The sequence below is a fragment of the Mauremys mutica genome, chromosome 3 (genome assembly GCF_020497125.1).
Source record: "Mauremys mutica isolate MM-2020 ecotype Southern chromosome 3, ASM2049712v1, whole genome shotgun sequence".
NCBI classification, from domain to species: Eukaryota; Metazoa; Chordata; order Testudines; family Geoemydidae; genus Mauremys; species Mauremys mutica.
In genome coordinates, this window is record NC_059074.1 from 142,221,666 (window position 1) to 142,249,632 (window position 27,967).

Consider the following 27,967-nt stretch of genomic DNA (forward strand, 5'->3'; position numbering starts at 1 on the left):
ACACTGCTCCACTGATATAGGATCAGCCCTGGCTGGTCCTTTTTAATGATCCAGTCAGCCTCAGACAGCTAGACAATATTCATACCTATGTCTCTTAGCCTGCCCTAGGAGCAAAGTCTTTTTCCCCTCATCACTGGGTAGCCATGTGAAACATAGGGGAAACTGGGGCACACAAAGGATTCATAAAAATATTACAGAAGATTCCCCATTTCATCACAGTAGGCTCCCAAGTCCCAGTTTTGGCTCCTCTGCAATGCAGATAACTCCCACTGAACCCTGTAAGTGCCTAAACTCACTAGGTGAGTAAGTTTTCAGCGTAAAAGTTCCCACATCTGGGCATGCACATTGCTTCCTCCCTCTAGGCATCTGGATATCTATCTCCCCAGAACAATTCATAAACTGGGGAATATAGGCACTCAGCTGCCTAATTCCTGTGTAGGGCCCAATCTGGTAGATGTGCTCAGAGGTCACCTACCAGATCAGGTCCCATTCAACCTCTGGCTGGTGGAGGAGGGAAAGAGAGGGGTGTGTGAGAGAGTTCCACTGTGGATAAATACTTAAGTAGTCACTGGGCCAGAGAGAGAGAATGACTCCGTAGTCCAGCAGTTAGGGCATCCATCTGGGAGGCTGGAGATCCTGGGTCCAATCCCCCTGCTCCAATCACTCATCTATTTACAGTGGAAAGCTTCAACAGAAGAGACTGGAAAGGCCCACATCAGGCTATCCCGTACCTCAGTGGTTAGAGCACTCACCTGAGAAATAAGAACTGAACCTGGGTTTCCCACATCTCTAACGACTGGGCTGCGAGTTACAAGGAGCCACCTCTGGCAGCCCATGTGTGTGGAGTGAGGCAGGCACCTAACTCATTCCCACAGAAACAGCTTGATGGCCAAGGCACCTCCAGGAGACAGGTTCCGTTTGTGCACCACTAAGCAGAGATAGGTGCCAAAGTCAAAGCTACAGGGAGATGCTTATCTCCCTCCATGAGAGGGAGCAGAGCTTAGCATACTCCCTCTGCCTGGCATCTTCCCTCAGCTAGTTTCTGAAACCTGTCAGCTAATTTAAGTGGCTTCCCCCAGAGCATGTTAGCTTTTGTGGCTCACGTTCTGAGGTGCCTCTCTCTCCCCATTCACTGTATGGTGAGCCTATGCACCCAGCTTGGCTTTGTAGATTGTGGCACTGTTCATATGATTTTTTAGGTGCCTAAAAGTTAGTCATTGCAACCCCTAAGTCCTTTTGTGGATCCCACCCCGGCGCCTACCAGGCTCCCTGATTTGGATTCCCGTGGAGGCCTCAGCTGGCTCTAGGTAGCCAGCCCCAGGCAGATCTCCAGCTGCAACTGTGGGTACAGGTCTTCCCACCACTGGAATTGCCTGATCCATGCAACTTTTCCACAGCAGTTCAAAGACTCCCTTTGTAGGGAGGGGGAGTTAATCAGACTCCCCCCTCAAGCAGTTCTGTCTCTCTCTCAGTTGCCAAGCTCAAAAGACAAAAAAAATGAAAGCTTGTCTTGGTCTGAGTCACGCTGTCCCCTCCCACTCAGTGGGCAGCACAGCCCTACTTCACCATTAGTCCAGGAAGTGTTTTGTCCATTTCTCTTCCCCCCCCCAACGTAGAAGCCTCACTATTGGCCTCAGCAGGAGTTTCTCTCCATTCCATTCCCACTCTGACTCAAAACATACTGGGAAATGGTGTCAGAGAATTATCAATAACCGCCAAAAAAAGGGGTTACGAAGAAATCACACCACACACTTTTCACAGATACTTTGGATACTGAAACAAAGGCTAAGTTCTTCAAATGAGTTATTCTCAGTGAAAAATTCCACACTAATTTCTATTACCCCCAGCCTGGCATCTGGGAGGATAACAACCGCTACTCCTAGAATAAAAGTAGTGTTTCATTTTGAACAAATTGTCTCTAAAACAGCGATAATACTTAGTACTAAATGTCAAAGTGGCACAATTAAATTGTAACCATTTGGGGAAGGATGGGGGTGAGTGAGGCAGGTAGAACACTTTAATTGCATTTTAAGCACCAGAGAATTTGAAGGAAACAAGAAGAGCTTTTAGTGATACACAAAGGAGGGTCATTTTTCCTCTGAAGTTAAATCAAGAAAGGGGAAGGGAGTGGGTGGAGATTTTTATCATCACCCTTTTCATAAGTCAAAACACTCAAACTCAAAGAATGTTAACTTTTCCCCACCAGTTTTTGAAGAATTATATTGTCATTAATCAGAACATCTGCCAGAAGTTTAGAATTAACTGTCTCATACTATAACCCATTTCACGTTACCCAAAATAGACTTAACATTGCTTTTCTTCATAAGTCACTCTGCCCTCTACTGCTATTACACATGGACTATTGGAATCAAAAGTCTCGTTCCAATTTTTTAATGGCTTCCAAAATACTATGAGAGGCTGTGTGGAGAAAGCTATAATATTAGAGCCTGCAGCCAAATCTCCTCCTTTTGAATTCTTGGGAACTACAGGAGTTTTCTTTTTTCACTCTCAATATTGTCCCTCTTCTGACTACTCCTCTGCCAGCACGTTAGAGCCATTGGTGATGCAACCCACCCTTTCGTATTTGCACTGAAACACTAACTCACTACAATGGCATCTGCCATAGGTAAAGATGAACACTTGAGGGGAGAGGATCACTCGTGTGTGTGTGGTAGGAATATCTGTAAATGTTTGTATTTTAGCAAACAAAAAGGGAAATACAGCCTGAAATCATACAAATGAATCTACTGATCCTCTCACTTCCTTGCTGGAGATTTGTGCTCAAGTACTCCAGGAGAATTTCATGCATGAAGCACCCTAAAGGTAGGGGCGGAGGAGAAATAAGCAGAAGTGACTACACCCTTAGTTCCTAATTCTCCAAACACTTACACGTGTTTTACTTGAAATCGTTTCTGTGAAATGAACGAGGCAGAGAGTCAATAGAAATAGTGTGATCACATAATACACACAAGGAAACACCAATTAAAGTTGCCATAGGCAGCCTTAATTCTGTCATTTCCTAACTTGGAGTATTTAACTTTGCAACCTTAAAGTTCCTTTAACTTAGATTAGTTTTTGTTATGAAAGTATTAGTTCAGGTAATCACCCTTTCACACTTGACCTAAGCCTATTTAGCTTTTTAAGACAACTTGCTAGGATATCCTCATTACATTGGAAATATGGAAAAAGTGAAAAATGGGAATATTAGAGAATCAAAGAAAGGAATCAAATAGTGTATTGTGAACATAGAAATTATCTATTGGTGCTCTTATTTAAGAAGTGATGACAGACAAATCTAATTCTACCATTTCTGTTACTATTAACCAAGGTTTAGCCTTACTATTACAAGGAGTTGCCAGTCTGGATTCTAATATCCTACAGCAATGGTCACTCATTCTTGCAAGTTTTGGAGAAAACAGAGAATTGGTATTTCTCAAGGGTTGCATTCACACATATCCGTACTTTGCTTGGGTTACCTGCAAGCCAGTGGGCTAAATCAGAAGTCCATACACTAAAGAATGCTCTCCAGCCACTGGATTTGTCTTTTTTCTTCACAGCCTTGGTTTTATTACTTCGAACAAAATTGTTAAAAACAAGTTCAATATCTCAATCACATCCTTTCCCCTGAGCCAAGGTCTTTTGCAGGAGCTTATTTATTCCCTGCAGCAATCCTGCTATTTCCTACCCTGCTCCATATAGGGCTACATTTACATAGGAGTTAAGGTAAGCTTCTCCGGTCCTTACAGGATTACACTCCATAGTCAGAGATGAGAGCTAAACCCAGACTCCCTTAGCCTGTTAAGCAAAATGTTTTGCACACAGGCACTATGATCACAATGCAATATTTCTGTTATGTAGTATTACATAACATTAAGTATTTATTCTGAGACAGATACCAAGAAAACATTGGATGAAAAAGTTCAATGCAAAGAAAATGTGAGTAACAAACTAATCCTCAAAGAGTTATAAAAAATGTCTTTCATAATTACAAGGGTTTTTTTTTCTGCCAATGCATCTTTAATTAGGGAATTGATAGATAATTCGATTGAAGTCTGTTACTCTCCATATACCTTTCCTTTTCTGTGATTCTAGCAAATTATGATTGCTGTGTATAATTAATTATTGGTGTTAGTAGCTTAGTACACACCAAATTAGCAATCATGAAAGAAGACTGCTTTGGTTAAAAAACCTTCCTGGTTAAGAAGGGAGTGAAAGAAGTTACTATATATGAACAGATGAAAAAACGAGAGGCTGAGAGTAATGAGCACAAATCAGCAGTTAGGAAATGCAGCCAACTGATAAAGAAATAAGTGAGAACTCTACAGCCAGTAGAGCTAAGGATAGTGAGAAGGAATACTTCAAATACATCAGGAACACATGAAATCCTAGCAATACTATAGGTCCACTTCTAGACAACCATTGTAAAACCATCAATCATGATGCAGAAGAGGCAGATGTATTCAGTTAATGTCTTCTGTATTGGGTAAGAAGCAGGATGATGTATTCATATCTTATAAATGCTTTTTATGCCATCAGTAACTAATAGTTGCTATTTAACATCTTCCCTAAAGTTACTAAAACTTGTAAAACTTGCAAAAATTTTAAGTGGAGGCATTGCTCGAGGAGAAAGGATGGGCATGTTATTAGAACAGTCTAAAGAGGGAAAAAGCACCTGCCTCCAGCTGATGAGAGTGTTGGTGGTTCATGAAGCTGGCTTGTGGTGACCAGAGAAATATGCCCACTTAGTTGTCACAAGGCCCTGTGGTATCACTTTGAGGTTTACAGAGGTGCAGCCCTATTTCAGAGGAGATGAGACTATCCTGGGGCTAGAATCTGCAGAACCAATGCATCCTCTGCTAAGGTTTTTTAAGTACATCAGAAGCAGGAAGCCTGCTAAACAACCAGTGGGGCCCCTTGACGATCAAAATTCAAAAGGAGCGCTTAAAGATGATAAAGTCATTGCGGAAAAACTAAATGGATTCTTCGCTTCAGTCTTCACGGCTGAGGATGTTAGGGAGATTCCCAAACCTGAGCTGGCTTTTGTAGGTGACAAATCTGAGGAACTGTCACAGATTGAAGTGTCACTAGAGGAGGTTTTGGAATTAATTGATAAACTCAACATTAACAAGTCACCGGGACCAGATGGCATTCACCCAAGAGTTCTGAAAGAACTCAAATGTGAAGTTGCTGAACTATTAACTAAGGTTTGTAACCTGTCCTTTAAATCGGCTTCGGTACCCAATGACTGGAAGTTAGCTAATGTAACGCCAATATTTAAAAAGGGCTCTAGGGGTGATCCCGGCAATTACAGACCGGTAAGTCTAACGTCGGTACGGGCAAATTAGTTGAAACAATAGTAAAGAATAAAATTGTCAGACACATAGAAAAACATAAACTCTTGAGCGATAGTCAACATGGTTTCTGTAAAGGGAAATCGTGTCTTACTAATCTATTAGAGTTCTTTGAAGGGTCAACAAACATGTGGACAAAGGGGATCCGGTGGACATAGTGTACTTAGATTTCCAGAAAGCCTTTGACAAGGTCCCTCACCAAAGGCTCTTACGTAAATTAAGCTGTCATGGGATAAAAGGAAAGGTCCTTTCATGGATTGAGAACTGGTTAAAGGACAGGGAACAAAGGGTAGGAATTAATGGTAAATTCTCAGAATGGAGAGGGGTAACTAGTGGTGTTCCCCAAGGGTCAGTCCTAGGACCAATCCTATTCAATTTATTCATAAATGATCTGGAGAAAGGGGTAAACAGTGAGGTGGCAAAGTTTGCAGATGATACTAAACTGCTCAAGATAGTTAAGACAAAAGCAGATTGTGAAGAACTTCAAAAAGATCTCACAAAACTAAGTGATTGGGCAACAAAATGGCAAATGAAATTTAATGTGGATAAATGTAAAGTAATGCACATTGGAAAAAATAACCCCAACTATACATACAACATGATGGGGGCTAATTTAGCTACAACGAGTCAGGAAAAGATCTTGGAGTTATCGTGGATAGTTCTCTGAAGATGTCCACGCAGTGTGCAGAGGCGGTCAAAAAAGCAAACAGGATGTTAGGAATCATTAAAAAGGGGATAGAAAATAAGACTGAGAATATATTATTGCCCTTATATAAATCCATGGTACGCCCACATCTCGAATACTGTGTACAGATGTGGTCTCCTCACCTCAAAAAAGATATTCTAGCACTAGAAAAGGTTCAGAAAAGAGCAACTAAAATGATTAGGGGTTTAGAGAGGGTCCCATATGAGGAAAGATTAAAGAGGCTAGGACTCTTCAGTTTGGAAAAGAGAAGACTAAGGGGGACATGATAGAGGTATATAAAATCATGAGTGATGTTGAGAAAGTGGATAAGGAAAAGTTATTTACTTATTCCCATAATACAAGAACTAGGGGTCACCAAATGAAATTAATAGGCAGCAGGTTTAAAACAAATAAAAGGAAGTTCTTCTTCACGCAGCGCACAGTCAACTTGTGGAACTCCTTACCTGAGGAGGTTGTGAAGGTTAGGACTATAACAATGTTTAAAAGGGGACTGGATAAATTCATGGTGGCTAAGTCCATAAATGGCTATTAGCCAGGATGGGTAAGAATGGTGTCCCTAGCCTCTGTTCGTCAGAGGATGGAGATGGATGGCAGGAGAGAGATCACTTGATCATTGCCTGTTAGGTTCACTCCCTCAGGGGCACCTGGCATTGGCCACTGTCGGTGGACAGATACTGGGCTAGATGGACCTCTGGTCTGACCCGGTACGGCCTTTCTTATGTTCTTATGTTCTTATGTAAGGTAGAGCTTGGAACCACATAGAAGTGCCACTGGAAGCTGTCAGCTTCTGTGGCATCAAGTTGGGAGTCTGGAATGGAGACAGCTCCTCTCCATGATTGGCACTATTTCATTGAGTTCAAGTGCCAAACTCCAGGGAACCACTCCTACCATGCCCATGGTAGGGGCCAGTGGCTGAGGATGCAAGCTGGAGCAGCACCAAAGGCTGTGGAGCAAATGCACATAAGGATAATAGTTTTTGTCTCTAAGGGAGGTGCAGCTACTGCTTAAAGAGAAACACAGAATGATTCCTACCTAGGATAAGGAAAGGAACAAAATTGCAGATTATTTAGAATATTTCTAAAGCATTTCCTATACACCAAAGGAAAGATCTATAAACACCCTGACACTGCTGCCATCAAACAGAAGTTAGAACTGGATGGGAAGCCCTCTAGCCTGGATGACAGGTTTGATCTTTCCTTTTCAAGCGCACAGAGGTAAAACCCACAACAGAAATAGGGAGCATGGATACAGAGTATGATGATGATGCATGTTGCAAAACATGAGACCGTACTCAAGAGATTATTTGGCTACAGAAGTTTGACTACTTCTGCTTATATTAAGAACATTTTTGAAAAAAAATCATATAGCTAGAAGTTACTTACCTATTGCAGTTACCAGTAAAACATATTACTGTAAATGAAAAATAAAGTATTGTGTGTTGAACATCAGCAAGGAAACAGAAAAATCTATATAGTTATTTTAAGTATTTATAAAATGTGAGGGGTATACTGTTTAAAGGATGCTCTATTATTAGACACTGGATTTTTATTTTAAGCAAGTCAATTTCACATCATTCAAGCTGTGTCCCTTTTAAATTGGTAATACTACTGATATTCCAGAATTAGAAAAAAGCTGTTAGGTATATGGCAAACAATGCTTCATGCTTTTTTTCCATTCACCTTTACTAATGGCAGGACAAGATCACTGTAAGAACATTTGTAGATACTAAAAATGGACCATTCCGTTATTATTCCATAAAACATATTACTAAGGAAGTTACCAATAAATAATGCTCTATCAAACACTGCTGTAGCATGAATGTATCAGCAGTATTGGATGTTGTCGTCCAGATGATATGTTCACCTATGGTACCTTGTGTCCACTTCTTGTCTAAGTGGAAATTAAGGATCCTGCAGGACTCTGAAGTGAGGTGTCTTTCTTAATAAGCATTCCATCTCGCTAAATAAAGTTCTAGTATCCAAGGATATTCATATGATTTTGATGACTGCTTGGCTTCTACCATTGCTGTAGCAGCGAATATTGAATTCTACACTACTAACACTGAATTTGTGGCTTTAAGGGTTTATGATATCTTTAACAGGAAAGGAGCTACATAAAACCAAGTCTGATTTTAGTAATTTCTTACCAGTAAGATCATTACATTTGTTTCATGTAGTGAGGTGAAATATTCAACTGGAATTATTCAAGCTTTCATCTAGCTGTGAACTTTCAATACTTTATTCTGAAGAACACTTAACATGTAGTTTAAGACTAGTGAGAATAAAAATGTACTTTATTAAATAACTCAAGAAAAGATAAGAGAAATTGTGCAGTTATGAAAGACATTGGTGATTCTGTATGATTTTTACAGCAAAGAATGAATCATGACAAATTAGCATGTAAGTTTAGCAGCCAAACTGTCCTCCTCTTCCCATGGAATTAGTTTCGGTCCTCAAACTGTGACTTGTTTTTTAAAAGATACGCTGCTAGGAATTCAATGGGATTTGGCGGTCTGTAGAGATAAAAAAATCAAGAGTAATTACAATCTGTCACATACATTTAAGTGAGCTGACGAGATCTTCATCTTCACTGAAAACAGAGTCTTACTTGTAAAAGCACAGGACAAATTAGAAATTTTCAGCTTTGTGATATGACAACAAACACAAAGGGTCATGCTTTAGCAGCAACTAGATAACTCCCTAACCAGGAAGTTCCTCCATTTAAGCAGCTCCCCATTGCAACACTTCCTGGCCCTCAATTAGCCACTACACAACCTTCATTATTAGGCTACATCTACAATATGATCTACCGGTGTGATTCTTCTGCTCATGTGCACACTCATATAAGCTCTTACCAAGCTAATGTGAGTATAAGTAGAAATGTAACCACAGTTTCAGCAGCAGAGGCATGGCTAAGCTGTGCAAAGTAAATGCACACCAGCTTCAGGAAGGTATATACTTAGCACAGCTCAGCCTTGCCTCTGCTGCTTCCAACCATGCTACTGGAGCTACACTGCTATTTCTACTTGTACTAGATTGATGAGAGCAAGTGCAAGTATGTGTACATAAACAGGAGAGTCACACACCTGTCTCAGTGTAGTCATAGCCTGAGAAGAAAACATTCTTCATAACTATAATTAAGATGCATGTATATAGATTCTAGGGTAATCAACATTTCTCATTTTATTTTTTTTAGTGGCTTTTGGTTCAGAGTTAAATCGGTAAGACAGACATCAGACAATGCCTAAAATGTGTCCACAATCATATTAAGCAGTTACTAGGGGAAGATGCTGTGCACAGGTTCTGGAAGAGAGGGAGACTGCATAGGAAAGGAAGAGTAGATCTAAGGGGAAGGAGTGACACTGACTAGACAAACTGAGAAGTCAGTTTAGAAAGGCTGGCGCCTCTCCCCCTCCAACCCACATCCATCTTAAAGAGTCAAGTGAATTATCCAAGTTTACACACTGAATTTATTTAATGTAATTTCCAATGCATTTGCCTATTTCACCAACTCCTGCCAGGTAAGGTAAAGATTTAAAGTAGCCAGCTCCCTTTTCTGATATGTTCTTGTCTTGTTATTTGATTTACTTCAAATAGCAACTGTTTAGTGCCTCCGTTAGACCAGTTTGCCTCAAAGATATTTGTTGCTTCTACCAAATAATGTTTTCTAACCAACACTCTGGTGGTGATAACAGTTGAAATTATTGGAAGAAAAAAAACATTAACATGCAAACTGCTTTACAATTAAGCCTCACCACAGCCTTGCTAGGTAAGTAGATTTGTTTTTCTTCAGCCTTAGAAAAGTATAGTGCATAAAACCTGGTAATCCAACTTGTCTCACCCTACATATTAGGTTATCACACTCATTCCAGGGAAGTGTCTAAAAGTTTTAACTGTGGTCTGGGATATATCAATTTAGGACTACATAGTACTCTCCATCCAAAGCAGAACCCCCCAAAGAAGTCAGTAGAAGATCTGTACACAGCTTACCAGCAGAATATTGTCTCTATATAGCAACTAAGTGTTTAGTTATTGATGTGGGTGGGTTCTAGTTTAAACTCAAATGTTCTTTTGGGGTTTAAGATGCTGCTGGGAGAGGTATGAAAGTTCTCATGATTTTAACTTGGTCAAATGTGGTCCTTCGCAGTTTTTGATAAGATGGACCAAAGGTTGTTCCTTCGGCAACAAAGGGATATTATTAGCACGTGCAGTATGACACTCAAGTGGTTCCAGTTATACCTAGATGAGAGGAATCAACTGGAGAGGAAGGACAATTGGGTGTTAGTACTGAGGAACATCCTTCCCGTGTTATTCAATGTATATATGAGGCCTCTTGGCAAGAGAGTCTTTAAACAAAGGGAATAGTATCATTAGTATGCTGCTACATACTGCTACAATCTGTCACTGTGTGAACTCTAAGAATTTGGCCTCAGTGCTGAGGAAGAATTTATATGCTATTGCCAGCTGGATATACTGGAACTACCTTGTTCAACAAAGTAAGACTGCATGAGGAGTACCTACTTACTGAGGGAGCAGGGCTCATTCAAGAGCCCTGAGACAGGTTAAGAACGTTGGTGAAATGTCTGTCCAGACTATCGCCACGAGGAGCCATGCAACAGATGTACTTAAAGAACTGATTTATTCAGACTGCATTCTTTTTATCCTGTGAAAACCTTGCACTAACACTGCATGTCCTTGTGACAATAAGATTACTGATATTCTCTTATACAGCTCACATCGCATGCAGCTAGTTACAAAACACATCTTGGCTGCTCAAGAGAATAGACATGTTATTACATCCACCCCAAGTTCCATACATGAGATGGAGACAAACTGGTTTTGCAAGCCCCTAATTGGAAAGGCCCTGGGCACATCTGAGCCTCCTTTATTTTGAGACAAATGCTACATTAAGTTCTTTACCTCTCCTTTGCAAGTACAGCAAGCCCCTGTAGTAAGATAGGCACAACTGTCTGATCCAAGTAGGCACGTGTAGGTAATGACTGAAGATCCACCTTCTGCTTTGATGTTTTCTCTGCGTTAATCTTCTCATTTTCTACTATCCTCTGATGAATTCAAGGCATCATGTGAATAAAAGTATTGATATTAGTAAATAAAGAGTCTACTTAAAAGCAGAAATTTAGCAAGAGCAATCAGATAAGGGTATTAGAAGATGGAGTGAAATTATCCTCAAATTTAACTCCATATTTTTAATTTGGTTGAGAATCTCAAGTCAGTTTTCTTAATTTAAGTATATAGAAAGCCTTATGTTAGATTCTAACAGCATGCTGCCATGTAAGCTACATTAAGTTTCTTGAAACTGGAGGCAACCCCTACACTTCCATTTTCATCAGCTCTTTTATATTCATGGCTCTTCCCTGCCAAATGTTATAGATTAGAATGATTTTATTTATGTAAGTAGTCCTCATTAAGTTACTCTTGTGAGCATTTGTAGTATCAGGCTTCAAAAAGTAGGACCAAATCCTGCAAGGAGGATTTGCAGGATAGGCCACTTGCATTTACCAAGAGTTCCCCTGCCAGCAATGGTATTTGGAACAGACCATGGTACATGGTCCTTGGTCCACTCATGCAAATCCCAGTGTGAAATCAGGCTCCAATACAGTAAGTTATTAATCTTTTAATAGGCTGAAATGCTTACACACAAAATAGATACATTTTCTCCACTTTTTTGGCTCCACTATATTAATGGATATTGTATCCTCTTGGTCAGAAAATATTAAATGAGTTGTCTTATACTATTGTCAAATGGGTTGTTACACACACACACACACACAATATAACGTACATAACATCCTCCAAAATTGTCAATTTTACCACATTGAATTTTTTTTTAAATCAGCACTACAGAAAGTTAGTCTATAATTTATTCTAAATGTACAAAGAACATTTGGGGTGAGATCACTAGCTATGATGATTCCTAGAAGAGGTCTGTCCACGGTAGTTGTAAATACAAAATAAACCAAACCAACCAACCAAACAACCCAAAAGAACCCCCTCACAGAATGCACCCTGGCATCATAGAAGGAAGAAAAAACTAGGGCTGTCAATTAATCGCAGTTAACTCATGCAATTAATAAAAAAAATTAATCACGATTAATTGCACTGTTAAACAATAAAATACCAATTAAAATGTATTAAATATTATTGATGTTTTTCTACATTTTCAAATATATAAATTTCCATTACAACACAGAATACAAAGTGTGCAGTGCTCACTTTATATTTGTAATAAATATATACACAGTAAAAAACAAAAGAAATAGTATTTCAATTGACCTCATACAAGTGCTGTAGTGCAATCTCTATCATGAAAGTGCAACTTAAAAATGTAGGGTTGTTGTTTTTTTGTTACATAACTCAAAAATGAAACAATGTAAAATTTCAGAGCCTACAAGTCCACTCAGTCCTACTTTTTGTTCAGCCAATCACTACAAGAAACACCAATGGAAGAAGTAATAGAGGTAAGTGGTATGTAGCACTTTAAAAAATAAAAAAAATAAAAAGACAAACCCACCACACAAAGGGGTCATTATTTCTGCTGGACTAGAAACAGAATACTAGCAGCCCAACCAGCAATAATGATACACTATTAAAAAGTCAATTGTGCATGGTACCAGCATTTACTGAGTCATGCTAAGCACTCAGTATCTCCCATTGCTTTCAAAAGTACTCAGCTGCTTGTATTTTGGGCCTGATTTCTGCAATCATTTTAGCTAAATTAAACCCATATTTCCCCCAAATCAGAAATACTACTTCAACTGCATTTGAGAGCAATTAAATCTTAGTTACCTCTACATTTTCTGTAAGGCCATATTCAGCATGAGGATTTTCTGGAACCTGTAAAAGAACATGCTTGTCAGCAAAACCAAAATGCACTTTATGTATTTGCTAACAGAAAAATCAATGTAAAAAGTTTCTTACTATACCTGTGCCTGCCCCTCCATGATCTGTTCTGTATCCATGATTTGAAACTTGGAAGTCACCAAATGTGCTACAATCTTGGGAAGTAACAAAACAAAACGAAAAATAGGTCAGAACATTAAAATCAATAAAAAAATAAGTTAGTTGACACTTAAAATATAGTTGACAATTTTGGTCACCATCATGCAAAGAGTTACCACCAAGGTAGGTTTGGGTCCTTTCCCTCCCCTCAGCTCTGTGAACCATATTTTTCTTGTATAAAAAAATCTGACGTTTTTCAAAAGAACATGTGAAATAAACTCGGGCAAAGTAACTTAAAAGAGAACTTTCAGACATAGTTAGTTCAGTCATAATTACTTTGAAAAGAATTAGCAAAAGTGCATATGTGGTCCAGAGACATCTAGAACTGACTGCACAAGTTAGTGTTAAAGGAGACCAGCAGAGTTTTTTTGTATTTTTTTTTAAAACAAGACTTGTTCCTTTTTTTCAAATCTCTATAACATTTAAAGGCCTGAAACATTTCTTTAAAAACCTGTATTCTGCTTGTTTTGTCTTTCCTACCCTATATGATTCTATAACAGTCGTTCTTAAACTTCTTTGATCGGCCCCCCTTTGTGTCTGTAGTCATTTACGCCATCCCCCCACCAAGTACATATACCACCACCTAGCTCTGAAGGCAGAGTGCAGAGCAGCAGTTGCTGGCCGGGCCACCAGCTCTGAAGGCAGCACTGCGCTCACAGCAGCACAAAAGGAAGGGTGGCAATGTGAAATCACTTTTCACAACAGATTTAGCATCCCATTGTCACTCTTCTATGCTGCTGCTGCTGCCACCACGCAGCTGAATGCCCGAGCCCCAGGCAAGGGATGGTGGGGAGGAGAGACAAAGCTCAGGTGATAGGGCTCCGCTGTCCCTTTCATCTCTGCCTACTGGGTGTGTCTGACCCTTGTGCACAAGTCCCAGCCAGCGGCGGGTGATAGCCAGAGCTCTTAAAAAAACAAACAAAAAACCCACACAGCTCTCGCCTGCCTTGACACAGTCCCTCGCCACCATACAGTGTGAGAACTGCTGCTCTATAGTAAATAAAGAGCTAGTGAAACGACATCCTCAAGAGTCAAGTGAAAGAAAGCCAATCAAGCGAGTGGGTAAGAAAGTTTGTTTCAACAATTAACACTCATTTAACTCCAGCAGTTAATGAACATTTCAGAGAAGGGATATCTATTATGTCAGGGGTCCCCAACGTGGGATCTGGCTGGCGGTGACGCCTCTGGATGACGCCGCTTGCCGCCACGGTCCTTAAAGGTTGGGGGACCACTGTATTATGTATTTGTATTACAGTATCTCCTAGAGCAGTGCTTTTCAAGCTATCTGATGTGGGGGACCAGCAATTTTTTTTCCCCAATGTGCCAGGGACCGGTGCCATATTATTATCCTATTCAAGGCTCTTATGAGGAAACTTGCTGCGAACTGGCAGCCGATGGCTCACAGACTGGCATCGGTCCCCGGACAACCATTTTGAGAAGCGCTGTCCTAGAGGACCCAAACAATCCCACTCCCTCCATTAAAGTGCTAGAGCAAAGGACGTCCCAGAGCTCCTCCAGCAAAGCTGGAGACGAGGGAACAGGAACAGGAGTTGAGAGCTGGATTACGACGGCTTCTCGTTTTTAATCATTCTTAAAACAGGCGAAGGAGCATCGCGTCGGCCTACAGGAGAATTCCCATTTCAGGAGAAATAAATCCCACTGAGCGGACCCCAACCCACTCCCTGTCACGGCCACCTCCGAAACCTGCAACAAAAATCGCTCCTGTCACACGAAGTGACCCCCGGCAAGAGGCTACACGCCAGCCTGGGACAACCCCGCGTCCCTGCTCGGTTCCCCCCACCCCCAGCACGGCGCGGCTAGTACCGCAGGAACCCGCGAGAACGGCCCGGGCTGCGGCGGCTCCTGCAGCGACTGGGGGCAGCGAGGGGCTCCCTGTGCGGCCGAGTGCCGGTGTCTGCGCCCCGCCGGGCCACAGCCGAGGCTTCCCGCGGCCCCGGGCGCTGAGCCGGACCGGACTAGCCCCTCTCCATCGCGGCCCCGCCCGCTCTGCCCCCTCCAGCCTCACACCCGCCCAGCGGGACGGGGCGGGGCCAGGCCGGGCAGGGAGGGACCCAGCGCTGCCCGCGCTCCCCGGCCGCGGGGCCGCTCTCACCTCTCGGGACAGCAGCTCAGCGGGGGGGGCGGCAACGAGTCTCACCGCGGGGAGGGAAAGGGGAGAATTGTTGCGAGGCTACAGGAACCTCTCAACAGCGTCAGCCACTAACAACAGCACGCTTGGGGGGATATCGTAAATTGTTTTGCCGTAAGTGAAGGAAGTGGCGCTGCAGAGACCACCTAACTGCGCCTGCGCGAAGAGAAGCCCCGCCCCCATCAGGCTGGGCAATGGAAAAAGTCCGGGCTTGGGGGTCCCCGAACATCATCAGACACGTGACCGCCAGTGACTCTCGCCCCGCCCATTGAGGTCTGCTTGCTGGAGCCGCCGGCCGCCTAGACTCGGGCCAGGCGGCGCGTGGGTCTGCAGGCAGGACCCTGCACCGCTGCTCTGGAGTCAAGGGGACGACGGAGCGGCATAGGGAAGAGGCGCGGCTTCGCAATGGAGTTAGCCCCGCTGGCCGCAGCATGTCGTGTAGGCGCAACCTGCAGTCAGGTTAGCCGGTAATCATAGGCGGCAGGTTCGTATAATTTTTGGTGGGGCCCAAAATGGTGGTCCCCCCCCGCTCTCACCCTGTAAGCCGATATAAAATGAAGCTACAATGCGTCGGCACCACAAGATTACAAGGGTCAATTAAAAGTGGAAAGTCAGAAGCAGCACTTGCCTGCTTCAATATACAGTATTAAATTTTGTTGCACCTGTTGTGACAAAGTGGGAATGTTCTTAATGTTTTCTCTGAATACTGTGTGAGTGCCTCAGTTTCCCCCGCAAGGTGCCAACTGAAGGTGTTGGGATAAAGAAATCAGGTGGCCTCCTGGTCTGGAAGAGACACAAAGGCCAGAGGAGGGGCTAGAGGGACTGTCAGTTTGGAGCTGGCTGGGGAAAGAGAGAGGCACCCAGAACTTGGGGCTGGGGAACCCAGCCCCAGAAGTGGATCTGACTGAGGGGTCCTGTTTTCTGTACCTACAAGCTCTGTTTTAGACTGTGTTCCTGTCATCTAATAAGCCTCCTGTATTACCAACTGACTGAGAGTCACGTCTGACTGTGGAGTTGGGGTGCAGGACCCTCTAGCTTACCTAGGAGCCCCACCTGTGCGGACAGCGCATGCTGAATGCTCCGAGGTCAGACCCAGGAAGGTGTAAGCTTCTTGCCCTGGAGGCAGTATGCTCAGAGAGAGGAGGCTCCCCCAGAGTCCTGACTGTCTTTGTATGGAGTAGTTCTAGAGCAGGGGTCACCAACCTTTCAGCAGTGGTGTGCTGAGTTTTCATGCATACGCTTTAATTTAAGGTTTCATGTGCCAGTAATCATAGATTATTAGGGTTCGAAGGGATCTCAGGAGGTTATCTAGTCCAATCCCCTGCTTATGGCAGGACCAATCCCCCAATGACCCCCTCAAGGATTGAACTCACAACCCTCCGTTTAGCAGGCTAATGATCAAACCACTAAACTACGACCCCAACCCTCCCCCCAATACATTTGACTGTTTTTAGAAGGTATCTCTATAAGTCTATAATATATAACAACTACTGTTGTATGTAAAGTAAACAAGGCTTTCAAAATGTTTCAGAAGCTATATTTAAAATTAAATTAAAATGCAGATCTTATTAGTTTACTGTGATCCTTGCCTTTGCTTTTCCTTGTTGAGTTTTCCAATGTCTGGTGGCACCTATTTAGATACTTTAAGTTGCACACAGGCTTCTGAGTTATAATTTGATAACTGGCTGGCAGGAGGTCAGAGGCTGGAACCCCAGATTGGCAGCTGCGGTGAGTGGAGTTGGTGGCTGGTAGGGCTGAGCAGGGCAGGGGGCCTGCGCTGAAACTCCAACTGGAAGCAAGGTGAGTGGGGTTGCGGGAACTCTGGCTAGTAAGGGCCAGCAGAGGGAACCCCAGAACGAGGTTGGGCTGAGCAGCTCAGCCTGCACCACATGCCATGAAAAATCAGCTTGCGGCCAACCCCTGTTCTAGAGCATCCCAGCATCCTCTTCTACACCATGCGCTTCCCGAAAGTCTGCACAGGGCACTGACTCTCCCTCCTCTCTGGCCTTTGTCTTTTTTCCAGGCATTAGGAGGCCACCTGATCTCTTTGTTCTCCAACACCTTCAGTTGGCACCTTGCAGGAGAGTGGCCCAGGCCATCAGTTGCCTGGAGGCAGGGTTGCAGCCCTTCTCTGTGCAGACACCATCACACTGGCCCTCTAGGGCTTTACAACAATCGCACCCCTTTATCCCACCACCTAGAGCCTTAAGAAATACATTGGGGAAACTGAGGCACACAGACAGTATTCAGAGAAAACACCTGTATACGACCAGTTACATACTTTGAAGGGTGTAAAATAATCAAATATTGTGCTAAACACAATGATACTCCAAACTGACCACCAAATTTAAGTTGCATGTTTTTCCCCTCAGGTGAGGGTTCTGGGGTGGGGCTGGGGATGAGGGGTTTACAGTGCAGGAGCATGCTTGGTGGTGGGGGTGCAGGCTTTGGGGTGAGGCAGGGCTGAGGATGAGGAACTTGGGGTGCAGACAGGCTGCCCCAGGGCTAGGGCCAGAGAGGACTCCCCATCACCACCACTGGCAGCAGCAAGCTCCAGGGGAGGGACCCCTCCTCTCCCGCCCTGCCCCCCACAGCACACTCACTCTGCACCACAGTCACTGCATATGTTCCTTCCTAGAGCCCCTCAGGTCCAGAAAGCCCACTCACCTCCCCTGTGATGGGTACTAGGGGGTGGGGGTTGCCATCACAGGTAGCCTTCCATGTTGCTGCCCCTCACCATAACTTCACTGTGGATGGGGCTGCCCCTTGCCCAGCATGGGGCAGAAGTGGGATCTGCATGGTGATGGCTATGGGGCAGGGGAGCAGGGTGTCATAAAATTCACCCAAGCCCCAGCTGCTCAGGTAGGTCTATGAATCCCCTCCCCCATCTGCCCTGTGGTGGGTGGATGCTGGAGGGGAGGGGCACTGCCTTCACATATGGCTTCCTGCCTCCCTGACCCCTGCTGCAGCCTGCAGCCCCTCACCGTAGCTTCAGTGGGGGGGACGGTGGGAGGGGATGGCATGGGGCTGCCCCTTCCCCAGCGTTGGGCAGGAGTGGGGGCTGGGGGGGAATCATAGGGTCAAACACTCACGGAAGCCCAGGACCTGCTCAGGTGGGTGAGGTCAGTCTCCGAGTCCTGGCCGGAAGTGCCCTTTGCATCTCCTCCAGTTGGGGGAGGGGAGGGGAGGGGAGGGCTGCCAAGCATGGCACAGCCCCCTCCCCTCCCCTCCCCTCCCCTCCCCTCCCCCGGCCAGTGCTCCAGCAAGCAACAGCAGCCGGCAGCAGCAGAGGCAACAGGCAAGGCAAGGGAGAGAGACATGCCTGCGTTTAAGCCTCCAGCCTCCAGGGTGGGGCAGAGGAGAGGGCTGGCACCAGCACGGCGGGCCCCCCTCCCCCTCACTCGGAGATGGTACAGGCGAGACACACAGACGCAGCTGCCTGCGTTCAGGCAGTTAAGCTCTCTGGGGCCGGGCGGGGAGGGGAGGGGAGGGGGGAAGCTCTCCAGCCCTGGCGGCGGCGGCGCGCTCCAAGCAGGGGAGAAAAAAACATTGGTGGGGCAGAGCCCCTGCTTGGGATTTATTCATGGGGCTAAAGCCCCAGAGCCCCATGTAAGTCAGCGCCTATGCCGGTAATATAACCACGGAGGGAGCCTGAGTTATAACATGCATATAGTAAAGGTGTGGAGTCCCTATTAGTGCATTTCACTCAACTCCAGTGGGCAGGTAAAATGATGTCTTGTCTGACTTCCGTTGCACAAACTTACTCCAGGGCTTTAACAGTTCATTCCCCTTCAGCGGTTTGGTGCATCATCATTAATAAAAGGCATTGCAATTGCAGGCAAATGTCACCCTCAGTTACAACTGCAGAGTCACCTATGCTAAAAGTTGCACAGGTGGTTGTGGTTCTCAACTGTCTTGCCTAGAACCTTTACAAAGTCTCAAATGAGCAGGGCCCTGTAGTCCAAACAGTCAGTAGCTTCACAAAGTCTCAAATGAGCAGGGCCCTGCAAGATCAGCTGCTGCTTGAAGTGGGTGGTGGTTGGGGAAGGCCCTGCCAAGGGCCTTACCCACACTGTGGGTCCCCATTCAGGTTCTGCCATCTACCTGGTTTCCTTAAAGAAGGAGTCTGCTTTCCTGGAGCCTGTTCACCTGCCCCTACCAAGCCTTCTGGATTCCTTTTAATTTGCTCCTACAGCTGGAGCAGGCCTATAGAGGCAATGCTACCTGGGCACAGTATTGCCCTTTAACTTCTTTGGGCCCAGTGTGGGGCTTGTATACCGCATCAACCCCCCAAAATTAGTGGACAGTTTTGACCTCAGTTTGTAAAATGAGAACAATAATAACCCCTCACCTCACAGGGATGTTGTGAAAATAAACTAATTCACCTATATGAATCACTTGGATACTATAGCAATGAGTGCCATAGAAAAGCCATGAGGAAATTTATAATCCCTGATCATTCAAAGCAGGATTTGAACGGTGGTCAGTAAATAAGACATGGGTCACATATTAAAAATGATAAAACAAAATGTACACTGAATGAAGTGGGGGTCTAGGGGAAAAAATATGTGATAATGTAATTCAAGACATGCATATGGGGGCCAAAGTAAGGTTGCACATACTGGCTTGATTCTGTTATTTTCTAACTTCTGAGGACTTGACTTTGCAACTGTAATGTTTAAAGTGTCTTTTGTGTGTGATTTCTTTAATATTTATATTACAGAATCAGCTAGGAACCCAAACTAAGGATTAGTACTAGCTATTGTACAGACATATAATAAATAAGATATTCTGTTCCCCAGAGAGCTCATAATCTTCATGTGAGACAGGATGCAACAGCTGGATGAAACAGATATACAGGATGGGAGTGGTTTGGAAGGATGTGGTAATAATAAAATGAATAGGATTTAGCAGGAAAGTAGAAGTGTCAGTTTGCCTCTTGCCTAACCAGTGCCATCCAGGAATGATTTATACCCATCAAGGCAGAGGTAGGTTTTAAGGATGGTTTAAAAGCAGATCATGTGTTGGCTTTATGAATTTTGAGGCGTTTCAACTATGCAGATAGACTCAGAATGGGAGAAAGCATGGAGTGCTTGAAGGGGAAGCAAGCAGTTGGGCCATCAAGACTGTGATCATTGACAGAACAAACGCAAGAGTCAAAACTGTGTGTTAGATGTGCATTGTCCCTCTATTACATATCGGATGGACCTAAATGACCTTAAAAACCAAGACAATGAGCTTATGTTGGATGTGGTGGAGAAGGGAAGCCCATGGAGGAATGCAAAGAGTGGGATGATGTGGTCAGTGTGATGAGCCAGTAAGATGATCCTAATGGCAGTGTTTCAAATTTAATTAAAGGGTGTCACTAGTTGGTGTCAGGTTGAGCTGTCTGTGAGATTATGAGGGTCTGAACAACAGCCTTCTCAAGCAGGACAGAGAGGAGTCCAAATCTTATAAATATTATGTAGGTTGAAGTGGCAAGACTTTAAATGATCTGGATATATTTAACTTCATCAATTCACATTTGCAAGATAAGACTGTGATGTGCCAATCTGATGTGCCTGGGCTGCCCCTTATGCTTGTGCTCAATCCCATTGAAGTCAACAAGATGCATGCAAGTGTGAGGTACAGCTGCCTGGATCCAGCTGCAGGATGTAAGCCTAAACCATGATGTATTTTTGGTGTCACTACAAAAAAAAAATGTATAACTACTTTTCTTCTCTTACTTACTTAGTTAAGACGACAGAGCCAACACAGTAGAATAACAAGGGCTGGCCTTTATTAAAAAGATTCTCATGTAAAATGAAACAGAGAGCAAATAAAGCCATGCAAAACAGGCCATTAAATAAAATGTGCATAACTCACATAACTAGCAGGACACTTAATAAAAGAAAAGAAAAAGATTTTACAATTGTGTAAACAAAACTAATTCACAATAAAAATAGCACAAATTTGGTAAAATAATAGCTCCAGTGAAAGAATGATTAATAATATACTCTCATTAATTAAACACAAAGAATCAGCCCCACCAAAACAGCTATTCAAACTTCATTATTCTGTAATAAAAACTTTAAAAATGTACTAAAAGATGCCCCTTACCATTAGACAAGGCATACATACATATAACCGTAATTAACTTGAAATATAGTCCCTTTTCACAAAATAACTTAAACGCAGTTTCAGGGGTTAGAATTATCCTGAGCTTTCCTGCCAGTTTTTGTAGTTTTACAGTCATATTTTCATATTTAAAATCATATGTACTCCTCTATCCCTTATGAAGGACCCATACAATAAATTGACTTTACAAGGGAAACAGTAAAAGTGGCTATTTGGCTGTGCACAATATAAGCAAACTGGAAAAAAAATTCTCTTATTTTTGTAATATCAATCTTAGGTATTGCTTCTAACGATAGATGAAACATTTGTGGACAGAAGTGATTTTAGCTTGGAACTGTCATTTTACTTAAACATTCTTTTATTGTAAAATAAACAATAGGCATAAATAAATTCACATGCTGAACTTATGTTTGGGGATGTTGTGGGAAGGTAATACATCATAGTATATAAATAACAACACTTGAACTTCAATAGTGCTTTTCATTTGAAGATCAGAGCACTTTACAAAAGTAGTAGTATATTGGGGAAACTGAGACATATATTAATTAAGGGACTTGCCTAAGACCATAGGAAGTCCAGTGGCAAAGCTGGGAACAGAACTCAGGAATACTGATTGGCAGACCTGTGCCCTATCCTCTAGATCACAATATCAAACAAATTGGAGAAAATTTAGAAAACAGTAATAAAAATGATAGTGGGACTACCTCAATAGGAAGATTAATATCAATAAATATGATTGCTAGGCTAAATTATAATAAAAGGCAAGTATGACAACTATCTAATATTTAAGGGATGATGGAACAATACTTTTGTAAAGTAATTGCAAACGGTGTATAAGGAAAACTTTTCTAATGCTGACATCTAATAACAGGCCTGTAAGCTCACCTACATTCTGTAGATGACACTAGCCAATGGAATGTGGCACTAGTGGAAAGTCTTAATCATCTGCAACAGGGGTCCCCAGTGCGGTGCCCGTGGGCGCCATCTAAATGCGCCTGCATCCTGGCCAGCGGTCGAGCATCTGCTGAAATGCCGCCGAATTTCTGCGGCATTTCGGCGGCGATGCCTCTTGATGACGCCACTTGTCATCGAGAGGCATCGCTGCCGAAATGCCACAGAAATTCGGCGGCATTTTGGCGGATGCTGGACCGCCGCCATGGTCCTTCGTCTGGCACCCGCCAGACGAAAAGGTTGGGAACCACTGATCTGCAAGATAAACCACTTGGCTTGCATTGAAATTTCAAGTGAAGCACTTGAAATTTATGTCCATGATGAGAACTCACACTCAGCAATATTTGTCTCATTTGCCCTTCTGGGAAGGGGAGTAAAGATTTCTTACTACCTACCTTATGGTGTAGCAAAGAACCCAGCTGTCCCACTACCAGCAAGTGGTGTGTGGGTGGGGGGAATTGAACAAATTTAAAATCTCTTATTAATAGTTTATGATATTTTATTCATTTTTAAATTACCATGATTTTTGTTACTCCACAAAACAGTAACATTTTTTTTAAAGAGGGAGTGGATGGCCTAGGGGGTTGGTAACAGGAAGAAATGGCAAAAAATCTGAAAATGGTCCTGGTTAATCCCCTACCCACACCATCCTCACGTAGGTGCTACATATCATACTGACTTTTTGTCTTTAAAGTTGACATGTAGGAATTAAATTGTGTAAGTATCTTCCAAGAGAAGTGTTAGAAGCTCCATTATTTGAGTCAATTAAAATTTGATTAGACAAAGTACTTGAGAACATACTCTAGAGCACAATCCTACAATGGCAGGAGAATGGACTAGATAACCTACTAGCTATTATATATTTCTAATGATGTGATTTAAAAAAAATAAAAGTAGCAATTCTATATAGCCTGCTAATCTAAATAATCTAAACATGATTTTAGTGTAATGTGATATGATTTATAGGTATTATATGTTGACTGCTTTACGGGTCACAAAGAGTTCAGTTAGCAAGATTCCAACTGTTTCAGTGTTTTTAAGCAAATTATTCATTATGTTTCCACTTGGTTAATTTCAAATTATCTTAAGTCTCTTACATTTCAGTAGCTTTGAAACATCCCTGTATTTTCCCCAAATAACTCTCAAACTGTAAGGAACTTAAGGCCTGATCCTGCAAATACTTACTGTTGAGTGTATTACTTACTAATGTGAATTCCAAGAGAGTGCCCACAGTAGTAAGCATTATGCTCTTTAGTAAGCGATTGCAGAACTGGACCATGAGGGCCTGCTCTAGGTTGCATTGCATTGATATTGACATCATTTGGAGGTGGCTTGGGTCTTTGGTGCATTTGAAGATGGGTACATTATTTAAAGCATCTCTGATACATGGATAAGGTGCCAAGAAATGTGTTTATCACCCGAAATGCGCAAAGCAGCACCTGAAGGAGATGCATAGAGGAGATTGTGAAAAGGGTGGGTGAAGACTTATCCATTTCCTTAGTAATAAGGGAGAAAGGGACTGAGTTGGTATCCCATAATAAAATATGATGTAAACATGACTCCCACTGAATGGTTTTCTAACACAGTTTGGCAGCCTGTTTGCAGGATAGTTGGACCCTAGATGTTTTAGAACAGTGTTCAGAACCCATGTTTAAGGCTGGTAAAACCTGTTTAGTCTCTTTGCTAATTTGGAGGGGAGGGAAGCTGTTTAAAGAATTACAAAAATAATTTATTAAGATGCCATGATAAGATCTTAAAAGATCCTAACAAAGTCTTGCATGCTATATCATGTCTTTGGGGATGGGGAAAACTGCTCATTTTCACTGCAAGCAGGGGCGGCTCTAGGCACCAGCAAAACAAGCTGGTGCCTAGGGCGGCAAAATCTAGGGGGCGTCCCCTGCGGCCGGGGGGGGACAGCAGGCTGGGCCGGCGGACCTGCCGCAGTCATGCCTGCGGGAGGTCCACCGGAGCCCCGGGACGACTGGACCTGCCGCAGGCATGACTGCGGAGGGGGCGCTCGTCCCACGGCTCGGCTGGACCTCCCGCAGGCATGACTGCGGCAGCTCAAGCGGAGCCGCCAGACCCGCGAACCGTCCGCAGCCGCGGGAGGTCCAGCCGAGCCACGCGGGACCAGCGGTCCCTCTGCAGTCATGCCCGCGGGAGGTCCGCTGCTCCCGCGGCTCCGGGGCGCCTCCCGCGCATGACTGCTTGGGGCAGCCAAAAACGTAGAGCCGCCCCTGACTGCAAGGCCCAAACGGGAGAAGGCCAGGAGCTGCAACAGTTTGAATGTGAGAAATGGAATGTGTGATTAAAAACACCCTTCACCTCACCATGGAGAGATTTTAAACACTACTATAAAATTAATTGCATGCGAAAAGAGTCCCACTCACTTGCAGTGAGTGAGACTATTGCAGGAGCTTGATTTTTCTTGCCTTCACTCAACTGTCCTTGTCATAGGCGCCAACTTCCTCTCTACCTGAGGGGTGCTCAGCCCCCCTCAACCCTAGGCCTCCCCCTACTCCACCCCTTCCTGAAGGTCCTCACCCTGCCCCTGCTCCGCCCCTGTCCTCACTCCCACCCCTTCCCTCAAGGCCCCATCCCCGCCCTGTCTCTTCCCACCCCTTCCCGAGCACACCCTGTCCCTTCTCCTCCCTCTCCCTCCCGCCCAGTGCCTCCTGCACATCATTGTTCCGCAGCATGCGGGAGGTGCTGGGAGGGAAGGGGAGGAGATGATCAGTGGGGCTGCCAGAGCGTGGGAGGCACTGTGGGGGAGAGCTTGGCTGTCAGTGGGTGCTAAGTGGCACACTTACAGAGTCAGCGCCTATGGTCCTGGTAGGTTATCCAGTAGTGCTGCAACCACTGACTGACTCCTTCCCTACCTGACAGTGAACTGTATAGTGGAAGTTATGTTGTTCCATGTTTACCACTGGGAGGAAGGAATTATTGAAGTGCTCCACTGGGGAAAGTGCAGGACTACAGGATCTCTAGCCTTTCTGTTCTGATACCATCTTCATTACCATAATAGTATCTGAGCACCTCAGACCTTATTGAGTCTCTTTCCCCTTAGCTTGTTTGAACCCTAGTATGGAGAGAGAACTAAAGGGAGCCTCTCTTCATGCTGTTATGACCTTTTATATGAGGATCAGCTTTGCAAGAAGGGGACGTGTATGGGCCCAGGAAAGAGAATGTGCCGGTTGGGAAGGAGGTGTTCAGAAGAGACAAAGGGAGACGACTGATAGGCATCAGTGGGGTGACGGAAGTTAAGGACTTTTCTTTAAAAAAATACAACAGGAAACTAACTGCAAAAAATAGGTTAATGCAAAATTAAATTTACTAGTTTTTAAAAAAAACCCAGAAAATACAAATATTAAGGTTAATATTGACAGCTGTGTTGCACACACGTAATGCAGATGAACCTTGATTATCCACATTTCTTTTCATCTGAAACAAGATTGGATCTCTCAAAGCCTGCTAATAACACAGAAAAGTTCTTTGGTTATCTGAACACTTGCTTATCCAAATGTAGTCAATTTCTCCTTTATACTTAGATAATCAAGACTGTACTGAATTCCTAATGACTAGTTACATTGTTTAAATTTATGCTTTAATAGACAATATATGCAATGTGGGCAAATTAAGGTGGGAGTCTTAACGTTAACATTTCCATGTTTAAATATATAACTTTAATATTACATTGATGTTATTTTGTGAATTAATTATAGCTCTTTAGTTAAGAAGTGAGGTTGCATAAAATGTAATTCCTGCAGCAGAAACTGACCCCTGCTATTTTACCATCCTGCTAACCAATAGATTTTCTAGTGTTCTTCATTTCAAGATTTTCCACTGTGCTGTGTCCCAAATTTGTCCCAAACAAGGTTGAGAGGGAATATGTTAGAATGTCACACACAGCATGGCCACTTGTCCTTCATTTGGTGCCTGTTTCACATTACACGTCAAATTAATCAATAAATATTGTCTTGTATACACCAATAATAATGCAAAGGGAGTGTACACTGTAATAAAATGTGTTACTTATATACGAGTGTGTGTCACAAATAAAACATTGGAGATGTGCCCTTAAAAATAAACTTTCTCCTATAATTTCCAACTTGTCCTTTATTCGAAACGTAAAGGGTCTGTATATAGGTGTGAGAGAGATTACCAAAGCCAGGGGCCGGCTCGTCTCAGCAGCATCGGTCCTGTGCATTCCCTGTTGCCAAGTGCCTTTTGTGCTGCCCCAGGTGTAGGCACCAGACCGTATGACCCACATTTTGCAGTTCCCCGCTGACTGGGTGGGTTGCAGTGGGCACCCGCTAAGGGCGGAGGAGGGGCTGCAGCGGATCACATCGCCCCTTAGGAGCAGTGGCTCCCCCGGAGGCTCCGGCTGCAACGCGCGAGGACCGCCAGCAGGGAGCTGCAGGACAGACACCACCCCGCCGTTGCCAAGCGCCCCCTTTTTGCAGCACGTGGCTCCTAGAGCCTGCGAGTCCGAGAGAGCAACGCAGCCCGCGCCTACTACAAGTCCCAGCCTGCCACAGTGCGGGGCGGGGCATCTCATTTCCCGGCGTGCAACACTCCACAGCGAGACCGGCCACTGACCCGCCTTGGGCTGCAGCAGCTCCCGACATGCAACGCGGAACGAAAAGACTAAATGTCCCAACATGCAACGCGCCCGCAGCGGATTCCCTGAAGCCTCGGAAAAACGACCAATCCGGACTACAGTACCCGGCATGCTGCGCAACCAGTGCCTCGCTGCATGCTGGGATATGTAGTCTCCATGCGCAGCCGCTGCGCCCACCACACCTCCCATTGTCGCCTCACTGCCGGCCTCTCGCAGCTGCTTGTCAACAATAACGGCACGCTACGGGCGGTGGCTACGCTTCCCTGTATTCAGAAAGGGCCTGTGCGCACTTTCCCCACGGCCCTGCTCGCCGGGGCTGGCTAAAAGGGGCGTAGCCGCCGCCATGGCCGGTTGTTGTCAGTCACTGGCAGCGGGTTATGGCGACGGCGGTGAATGAATTCTCCGGGCGGCAGAGGGAAGAAGAAGGGCTCAGCCGGCTCCAGCTCCCCGCCCCAGGTCCCCGGAGCCTCCCCCTCCTCCCCGGCCGGGCCGGCTCCCCCCCTGCAGCAGCAGCAGCAGCAGCAGGCGGCGGCGGGGGCGGCCGCGGCGTCTCCCCATAAGCGGAACCTCTATTACTTTTCCTACCCGCTCTTCGCCGCCTTCGCGCTGCTCCGCTTCGTCGCCTTCCAGCTCGGGCTGCTCTTCGCCTGGCTCTGCGAGCGCCTCTCCCGGGGCGCCCTCATGGCCGCCAAGGGCAGGGCCGGGGCCGGCGACGCGCCCGAGCCCGGCGGGGCGCCCGAGACGGTGCGAGCCTGTCACAAGCGGGCCTTCGAGTGCATCTCCGTGGCGCTGCGCATCGATGAGGAGGAGAGAGGTGAGGGCTGGAGGGGACCCCGGGGTGGGGCGAGGTGGATGGTGCCTGCGAGTGGGGACGAGCCTCGGGGGCGGGGGGTGGTATCCTGGGGTAGGGAGGTAGCGAGGCCTGAGTGGAGCCAGGGGGGACTCTGGTGGTGAGTCCCTTGAATGAGGGGGCGTCTGTTCTCCCCCTATATCGGGGTGTCATGCGCCCCCCCCAATCCTTGGCTCCAGCTGTGTCCTGTCTCTGCTGCACAT

General features: G+C 44.7%; 2 protein-coding genes across 8 annotated transcripts in view; one reads left to right on the plus strand and one right to left on the minus strand.

Moving 5' to 3' along the window:
• Window positions 1–8,332: 8,332 nt before the first annotated feature.
• On the minus strand, window positions 8,333–27,631 carry DPY30 (dpy-30 histone methyltransferase complex regulatory subunit). 3 transcript variants are annotated; one of them, XM_045009529.1, is made up of 5 exons: window positions 27,500–27,631; window positions 13,001–13,072; window positions 12,864–12,911; window positions 10,977–11,119; window positions 8,333–8,569 (listed from the first exon to the last, which is right to left on the minus strand). In XM_045009529.1, exons 2-5 carry the CDS (start codon window positions 13,034–13,036, stop codon window positions 8,497–8,499), a joined length of 300 nt encoding a protein of 99 aa, XP_044865464.1. In that variant the 5' UTR covers window positions 13,037–13,072; window positions 27,500–27,631; the 3' UTR covers window positions 8,333–8,496. The 3 variants fall into 3 exon arrangements, with proteins under 3 accessions (XP_044865464.1, XP_044865461.1, XP_044865463.1); XM_045009526.1 differs by lacking the exon at window positions 27,500–27,631 and adding an exon at window positions 15,190–15,351; XM_045009528.1 differs by lacking the exon at window positions 27,500–27,631 and adding an exon at window positions 14,901–15,092.
• The window catches only part of SPAST (spastin), a 58,749-nt gene continuing 57,779 nt past the window's right edge, over window positions 26,998–27,967 (plus strand). For 2 of the 5 annotated variants that reach the window (XM_045009521.1, XM_045009522.1), the window contains exon 1: window positions 27,003–27,728. In XM_045009521.1, coding sequence (XP_044865456.1) covers window positions 27,308–27,728 — 421 coding nt within the window. In that variant the 5' untranslated portion in view covers window positions 27,003–27,307. Of the gene's footprint in view, window positions 27,729–27,967 lie in introns of all 5 variants that reach the window. The other 3 variants (XM_045009525.1, XM_045009524.1, XM_045009523.1) reach the window with 3 other exon arrangements.